At 33.4% G+C, this 9383-nt stretch overlaps 1 protein-coding gene across 1 annotated transcript; it reads right to left on the bottom strand.

Moving 5' to 3' along the window:
* Positions 1 to 802: 802 nt before the first annotated feature.
* Positions 803 to 6910, bottom strand: LOC108694649 (metal-response element-binding transcription factor 2). The gene is made up of 9 exons (XM_018204255.1): positions 6782 to 6910; positions 6450 to 6518; positions 6159 to 6350; positions 5843 to 6015; positions 5340 to 5535; positions 4992 to 5233; positions 4689 to 4889; positions 2991 to 3231; positions 803 to 1726 (listed from the first exon to the last, which is right to left on the bottom strand). Exons 1-9 carry the CDS (start codon positions 6908 to 6910, stop codon positions 803 to 805), a joined length of 2367 nt encoding a protein of 788 aa, XP_018059744.1.
* Between the last annotated feature and the right edge of the window lie 2473 nt (positions 6911 to 9383).

Genomic DNA, 9383 nt, shown 5'->3' with positions numbered 1-9383 from the left:
TAACCACTAACATTTGCTAGTACGTTAGTATAAGAATATCTAATTCAATTCACTTTTTTGTCAAATGTCTAATTCAATTCATTTTTGTTATTATTCGCAGTTTAGTGACATTTAGTGATATTTAGAGAAGACGATTGGCCAATCTTTCTGTAACGAATGTAAATTGTACGGAATTTTTTTCTCGCATGATTTACATCGTACTTCAATACTTCCGCAAGTCTACTATGCTACACTATTTACAGTTGATAAGCAATACATCCGATTGTTCTTGCAAACGTTTTTTTTCAAGCAAGTATATTTCGGTGTATATATTCGTTTAATTATATATAATAGATGTGTGTATGAACGATGAGGTGTTGATAAATATGGAGCGTATACTTTTTTATGGTTAAAAATATAAATAAACAAAAAAATCATCTTTTTAATATAATTTGACACACTATTCGATAAAGCAATTTTATTTTAAATTCTGCAATGAATTCATCGTCTAACAATAATATCTATTGTGCGTAACAAAAATCGCATAAGATTCAGATTAATAATTTAATAAAATGAGAAACATACGTTTACAAGAACATTCACATATTCTACGCCGATAAATACATACATTTTAATGAAATGTACGTAACAAGTGGCAGTGCATGTAACGCAAAACAATCGATCACAATCATTTTGCCGTAAAAGCAAATCGAGAGAATTGATTATAAAATATCGAGGAAGTGATCGCCATCTTACGCTTGATTTCAACTGAAAAGTTGTATACGATTGCGTAATATATTCGTAGTAAGCGGATTATTTACCGTTAAGTATTGAGTCCCTCCCATTCGATGAGGTACTGTGTCTGACCATTTGGCCCTATCCTCTTCGCTTTGATGACAAACTTTTCACCAGCAGCTATTCTATTAGCTGCACCGAAGTAAATATTCACCGATGATTTCAGATCGTCCAGAGATATGTCAGGTGCACTTTGCTTCACAGGCGAACACTTTGGAGATGAAGATATACTGCTCTTTCTTTGTGGTTGTGGATCGGGGGGAGGTAATTTATCATTACTTTGCCGTTGTCTCAACCTCCTACCATTTAAAGCATAATCCACACAATTCCCAATTTGACTATTTGCACTGCTCGAGGCACCATTAAATGAACTTCTTAAATTCCTGGCAAATTCACTTTTAATTTCATTATTACGAGCCGGTGTAATAGTTGCCGTTTTACTAGCGGTATGCTGAAATTGTTGCTGGACTTGCTGTTGGACAGGTGGTCGTCCTCGTCGATGTTGTCTTCTACGTTTTACTTGCCCGTTTCTATCAATGATAATGTCTTTTTCCGATAACTGCCTCTTGGCAGGACGTACCACTGGCGGTTGCGAGATCACAGGTGTCAGTGGCAGAGGCAAGGTGATGGGACATTGATTATAAGGTAACGGTGTACTCGAGTTTGCTTGATTAATGCTACAAGGTGTGCCCACTAAATCACTGAATGGATTATTCTTTCCTTCAAAATCTTTGGGTAGTGGAATAAAAGAATCAAGAGTTCCTCTTGAACTGGTCTCATCTCCACTTGTGTCTGCAGGCGTCGAAGGTGGCAGAGGATGCATTAAATCCACGGAACTAGGCACGGATAGTTCGGATATACCTGATGTTGTAGCTGGTGGTGTTGGCGGTCCAGAAACAGAAGTTGGAGGTGTTGGCGGTAAATCGGATGCTTCTGAACTCTGTGGTTTGCTCTGCATTAACAGAAATGAAAATGACATTATTTATCATTCTTGTATACAAGAAGGCATCTCACTTAATAAAAAATATGATGCAATAATCAATATTTTTCCTGAAGATAATAAATATAATATTTAAGGGAGCTACTTTGGAATCAGCGTAAAAGCGCAATCTACACTTATATAATCATTAATAGTATATTGTGTATATTGTGTAATAGTATAATGTGTATTAAAGATGTTAGTTTTAGGTAAAGATTTGACGCCGAAAGAACAAAAAAGAAATGTTGTTTATAAAATAAACTGTAAGGATTGTGATGTATCCTAGGTGGATCAAACGAAAAAGAAATTAATTACAAGAATAACAGAACATAAGAGTAAAGATCCTAATTCTTATTCTGTTATTACTGAGCACACTTCAGTATTGTCCCAATCAACTTTGTATCACAAAGTTGATTGGGACAATACTGAATGAAAAAAAATATTTTAACAAACGATTGATTTCAGAAATCATAAATATAAAACGATAAACAAATGGTTTCAATCTTCAAAAAGACACAGATGGTTTAAATTGTATATATAATGACATTCTTAATAAATATAAATAAATTTAGATTTAATTTACACAGACATGATAACATTGTTCTATGTCCTTTCAGTATCTATTTTAAAAACTTTTTGTTTATTATATTCTTACGTGAAATTGTTAAGAACATTCGATACATTTTGACGATTTTTAAGTTTCATTACATGTTTTATACAAATCTTTTTCATTTACTCAATATTATAATATACTTAACTATAATGTTATATAGGATTGAGATAAGCACTTTCTATGTACAATTTCAATTTGTTAACTTTACGTAATTTTAACTCTTAATAACTTTATTAGAACGCAGTCACTTGTTAACCAAGAAGACAGGCAACTTCTTTGTACAATATTTTTCTCACTTTCCGACTGAATAGAAAATATTCTTTGTTAATATATTAATTATGTATTTGCTGAAGATGATTTGCTAAAACTGATAGCCGAAACATTCAAACTAACTTTTAATACATATTATACTATTAATGATTATATAAAATTGCGCACCTCTTACCGCGCTGATTCCAAAGTAGCCCTCTTAAATCTATAAATCTTATTATATTATATTTTTACTATTATTAGAAGTTCTATTTTATATATATTCTTTATTCTAAATTGACAGGTAATAAAGTTAAATGACTATCATATCACTTTATCACGCTTTTATATACATATAATATGCAATAATCTTACCTTCCTTTCCTTTACTTTGGCAATGGCGTTCTTCAATAATATTCTTGCTTTTCTGTATCTTGCTTCTCTGTCTTCCAATGATGTTTCCTTACTACTACCTTCACTTACTTTCTCTCTTTTCTTCTTACGTAACATTCTTCGTGAACTGCTTAATGCTAATAGACGACGAAGTCTTTTTTGTACACTCAACTTAGGAAATGGGAATGACTTTTTTACAAAACCGCCGCCTATGTTGCAATATCTATAAAAATAATTTAAAATTGCCTAATAGAAGATTTTAAGATGTATTAAAATAATGTTTTATTTCATGGTTTTATCTTGAATACATGTATATGTTGTATGAATTGTAAGTAATACGAGTAGAACTATGAAGAAAAAACGTTGAAATTATAATGTGAAATCGAATAAAGACATTTTATTTTACACTGAAATATTTAAACTTCTATACGCTTTGACTACAATTGCTATAAAAATAAAGTTTTTTGTAATATTCTGTCATCGATCTAGCATCTAGATTTTTTGCTGTCTCTCGCCTTTCATATGTTTTACATGCACTCATTCCACTCGTATAAATTTCTACAATACAATATATATGCAGGGGATCAATCGTTACGATTTTTGAGATATTTCCGATGAAATATTGACAAAATATTTCGAGTAAAAATTTATTTTTTCTAATGAAGAATTAATTGCATAAGAAAAGTTTCAAAATTGTTCATATAAAAAAAAATTAAAATCCAACTATATTTCTTTAAATATAGAATCATATATTTGTTTTTTTATATTATTATAGTACACAAAAAGATGATACATTACTATGTATTTTCTTAATCATTGGATCTTTCATGATAATTTAATTATAATACTTAAAACATAATTCATGAAGTGTTGCTGATCTATCGTTGATACATAAAGCAATGAGACCCAAACATAAACAAATATGACCATATTAAGAAAAATAGATAGAAATAATATTATCCATATATTGAGTCTTTCATCTAGAAATTTACCGTGTAAAATGCAACATTGTAAAAGTTTTCACGGAAGGAACTCTATCCGTATTATATTGTTCATTATAAACAGTTTCACGTGCATTTATTTTGCATTCATCAAGTACTAATAATATCATATCATTTTTTCGGTATGAAAGCAATTCATCCTCCAACATGTAACGTATAGCATTAAACACGGTAAACTGGTTCCGCAATTATATCTCATCATATCTCACCAACAGAATCTTGTATGTTTCTCTTTGACTTTGTATGTTCCTTAACATGGTTATGTTCATTATGTTTGAGTATCGACGACAGAATGGGAGTTATATTTCAAATATTAATTCTCTAAAATTACCTTCAAATCAAATAATCAAAATGACATGATGTTAAATGATTGAATTCATCTGTGTGTATATAAAAAGAAAAAAATATAATTCTATTAAAAAAAAATCTAAGTTGACTTTTAACTTTTTGTTAAAAAATAAACAATTTAGTTTTCTTACGCAATTAATATTTCATTAGAAACTTATTTGAAATATTTTGTCGTTAATACATCGAAAAAATGTAAAAAAATCGAATGATACGAGAACCCTGTATATATATATATATATATATATATATAGAGCCTAATAATAGCTAATAATAGAAATAGTTAGTATTAATAAAATAAAAGTAAATAAATATATGTGTAAAAATAGTATACCTGTTTCTTAAAGATTCTATTGATTGACTCGATTCTGTTAATGGAGGTGGACTTGGACATGAACTTTGCTCTGCTTCCGAATTTTGATAAATTGTACCTCGCATTGCTATAAGTGTAGGACTTACAGGTATTTCTACATCCTCTGCCACCCTTTGCTTTAACGCAATCAATTGTTTTGTAATTTCTGGCAAAATCACCGGACTGAAATAATAAGTTTTACGCATTACATAAATATTAATGTATTTATGCTAAAAATAAATAATTGATTTTATATCTTATATAATTTATGTATATTATACTAACTCTGTTGACGGAGGAAGATATTGCAGTCTTTTATTACCAGCCCAACATCTACGTAATACAGAATCATCTATTTCGCCAGATATTGGTAAACTGATAAATGGAGAAGGTGGTGGCAGTCTGACACGGAGACCCCATATTGTAGTGCGTTTTTTTATTTCTTTACCACATTTAAACCTGTTTCTATTAGTTGTTAATGCTGTTAATATTGATTGCCTACGTACATCGAGACTGACATTTTTAATCTAAAAATATACATAATATTATTATAAACATTATCAAATATTATAATTAAATATAAATTAAAATAATTCGTTTTATAGATGATATTCTAATGTTGAAGACTCCTACCCGTGTTGGAAGCTGTAAGGCCGACCAGTTGTCATTTGCGTAAGGTATAATAATAGTATCCAAGTCGTAATACTTTTTAGCGTTATAAACAGTCAGATTGTACAACATCAGGTGCACCAAATCTACCCATTTCATTTCTAAACGCCGAATAAATTCTTTGCCATGATTGCACATTGAACAAACAAATAAATAAAATCTGTAAAAATTATCAATAATTTAATTATATAAAAAATTATATAATTATTAATAATTTTATTATATGAAGAGAACTTGTATGAGATAACATATGAGAGCAGTTGATTCGTAGCAGTTGAGTCAATGAATCCTGAATTCTCTCATATGTTATATATGTCTCAATTTTAAAAGATTAATTAGAAAATTAAAATGAAGAAGTATAAAATGATAGTGATTGAGATGACCCGTGCGTTTTAAAAACTCATACTTCAATAATAATAATAATCTATATATTCAAATTAAATTGAATCATTTTTATATTTGCTTACCTATCACCACTGTACAAAGGATGAGTTAAGCACCTGATGCACTTTTCATGAAACCATTGTCTACAACGACCACATTGTAACATCTGTGCATACCATTCACCATTAAGTCCACAGTAACAATAAATTTGTTCGGCGTTCACTCTGTGATGATTATCCCAATTTAGCATGTCAGGCTGAAATTATATGTTATAATGAAAATATCTTGTAAAATTTTTATTGTCATAGATTTTTAAAGCATATTCTATTTTATATATAAAAATAATATAATTATATAGACTATTTGAATAATAATATACATTTTATACTTAAATCTTACATCATATGGCAATTTTGTCATGTCATCTGGTGGTGGTTGAGGTTGGTCCCTACCGCTGCAAACTTTTCTAATGCTTGCTTTAACCATAGAATTTTTTGGTTCGCAAGATTCACGCGTACGCGGTTGACTGTCTATGCATCTTCTGCATATCCAATGAATATCTCTACCTGATTCTGGTTTTGATATTTCAGGCTGCAAATGCATAATAATTATAGTTTATATCTCTCTCAGTTAATATAATTGAATTTATTTTTATAATTTCAGATATCAAATAAGATTCCTAATATGTACCTGATGACACAATTGGTGATAGCCACGGCCACATTTGTCGCAAACGATAATGTCATTGTCAGTCTTAGGCTGAGATTGTTTACAAAGAACACACATAACATCCGAGTCTGGCATTGCCAATTTTGTCAGCTCTCTAAATAACGACCAGGAAGATGTAAGGTCCAGAAATTTGACAAGACATCTTTCCCTAACCATGTCCACCTATGTAAAAGTAAAGTTCAGTGTTGGTGAGTTGTGTGTGTGTGTGTATGTGTGTGTGTGTATGTGTGTGTGCAACATTATTAAATACTACTATTAAATATCACTAAAGAGAAATATAAGTTTGTTCGTACCTCGACAACTGTACCAAGGTAATATTTGCCATCTCTATGTTGAAGAACGTCATCTCCATGACAGAAGCCAACCCGTTGTTCCTTTGTGGTACTATCGGGCGCTACCAGACTTTCTTCAGTTTCTGACATTTTCTATCCTGTTTCTAAATCATAAATAGTATTGTAATAATCAAGTATGATCAAGAATAACATTTATTAAAAATATTTAGTTCAAATGACTACATATGTGATATATAAATTCGTGTGAAAATTATTTAAGTATCTAAGATTCAGCTTCGATTGTTATAGACTTGAGACTCTTATTTGTTGTATATTTATTAGAGATTTGAATCAAGCTAATAAAGAGATAGTATCTTTTATAAATAAATCTCTGTAAAAAACCTTTAACCTCTGTATATAAATATGGATTGTTGATAATCATAAAAGAACACAATTTAAACTTATTACTCCATATCTTTCACTTTCCAAATCTGTTTCATCAAGTTAATTATATCAATGTAATAATATGAGAAATTTATTATGATTTTGTTTTTATATGCTGCGATCAAAAAGGGAGACCAAAATAAATATATTCTTCGTTATTACACGCTTCTAACCTCTCTAATTTTTTGGAGTAAAATCTCACTCTAAAGAGAAAATTGAGCCACTCTTTTTTAAGATTCTTTAAGAGATTTTACTTATCAGAGGGAAATTTGACTCTACAAAATGAAATTTTCAGAGTGAGATTCACACTAAAAACTTTAGATCGTGTACATCTGACTAAAATCCTAAATACGATTATTAAAACCGTTCGCAGATTTATCGTGAATACTTGCATAAATCTGTGGTATATAAAGTTCTCGAATATAATTAACAAAACAACACGCGATTCGACTCGAAACATCACCGACGACGCTTCGAAGAAGCGTTCGAACTAACCAACGAGCCATGCGCGTCCCCGTTCAAAGGTGCGAGGAAAATGCAGGTAAATCATTATTCGCCATGCCATCCATCGCCACCTGCCACAACGAGTAACGTTACACAATTCGACGTACGGGAACGCGGTCGCGCGACCATATGATCGGCATCTCATTAAAAAAACAGTCCGGCGCACTCACTCTCGTTTGTCGAAGGAGAGAGCGCCGTGATGTTTCTCGGAGCCCGTTCGCGCGATGCAACGTTCACGGATGCATTCAGCGAAAACCACGTTCGACTAGGTTGTATTCTTCGCTTTTACGGGAATCTCCGCGTTTCTTTACACGAGCGATTCCTTGCGTCGGTCCGATCAATCCAACGGGAACGGCGCGAAGGACGGATAGAAACAGGGAGAAAGGAGAAAGAGAGAAGAAAGGCAAGGAGTGGAAGAGGAGGAGTGGAAGAACCATCAACCCTCGGAGCCCGATAGGCCCTTGGCGACGGGACCAAACGGGACGGACGATGGTTGATGTTTGTGGACGGGCGGCTCGTCGCGCGCGTCCTGGACGCCGCGGCGTCGTAAATAAACCCGCGTCGGACCCGGCGCGGCGCCGCGCGGCTCCAAGCTCGGATCGTGTCGGCTCGAATCGGGTCGAGTAGCTGACTAGCTGTACGGATGGGATCCAGTCTGATCGCGGTACCTGACGTCGTACCTCAGCGTCTCGGCCGTGAAATCACGCGCTGCTACATGCGGTCTTCATCCTTCGACTCCGGTCAGACATTCGACAATACACAAGCATGGGGGGGCCCCGCCACGGTCGGCTTGTTCCACGCTCGCTCGGGATCGCTCGCTCGCTCGCTCGGCGCAGACACTCGCGGCTCGCGGCAACACGACGGGCGACGGCGGCAAAAGCCTGACTCCGCTGCCTTCGTATCGCACTGCCGCGCCGATCACGACGACGCCCCGGACACCCACGTAGGCCGGGCTGCACGATCACGACACGCCCTCAGTTATCGGCATTACCGCGGCGAGCTCGGCGCACGTTCATTGTGTCCCATGGAAATTCGAACGAGCACCGTCCGCCATGTTCGGGGAAACACTTGCTGGACTACTACGCGAATCAGACGCGCCACCGTGAGACGACACTGCGAAACGCGTAGGGACGTAGCGATGTTACGACGATACCCTTTGGAAAACACCTGGCGAAACGGTGAAACGGTTAAAACGGCTAAACGGTATTGGTTTAACTGTCAAACTATCACATTTTGATGTTTATTGAAAATCTTTTTCTCAAAATTTCTATGTAATTTCAATTTTTTTTTTCAAAATTTCTGAATAATTCAATTTTTATCATTTTTTAGAAAATTGAGACATTTTTCAGAAATGCCGAGAAAGTTTACATCTTTTTTAGAATTTCTGAGATTTCTAAAATTTTTCATTCTATAATTTTCTGACGAAATTTTATAAAATTTAAAAAAATTTAAGATATTTTTTCTGAAATTATAGAATGAGAAGTCGTGTACAAAATTCTTAGAATATTTCTTGGAATATATCTCTTAGAATATTTCAGAATTTACATATGAAAAATTCTAAAAAAAGACATAGACTTCTTTAATATTTCTAAAAAAATATTTCCAATTCATGTAAAAATTCTGAAAAAAATTTTCACCAGATAAAATTCATTTCTTCATCCTTTGTGATAGTGAT

This window comes from Atta colombica, unplaced genomic scaffold (assembly GCF_001594045.1).
Source record: "Atta colombica isolate Treedump-2 unplaced genomic scaffold, Acol1.0 scaffold121, whole genome shotgun sequence".
In the NCBI taxonomy this organism is placed as follows: domain Eukaryota; kingdom Metazoa; phylum Arthropoda; class Insecta; order Hymenoptera; family Formicidae; genus Atta; species Atta colombica.
The sequence above is the reverse complement of the archived record's forward strand: the minus strand, read 5'-3'. Positions and strand labels throughout refer to the sequence as shown.

Bases quoted from the DNA above. Each gene is read 5' to 3' on its own strand.
- LOC108694649 (XM_018204255.1), bottom strand. From the start codon at position 6,910: ATGTCAGAAACTGAAGAAAGTCTGGTAGCGCCCGATAGTACCACAAAG. The intron at 6,351-6,449 runs GTACATATTAGG...ATGCATTTGCAG, and splicing joins ATCACCAATTGTGTCATCAG to CCTGAAATATCAAAACCAGA. The intron at 3,232-4,688 runs GTATACTATTTT...TTATTTTTATAG, and splicing joins ATAGAATCTTTAAGAAACAG to ATATTGCAACATAGGCGGCG.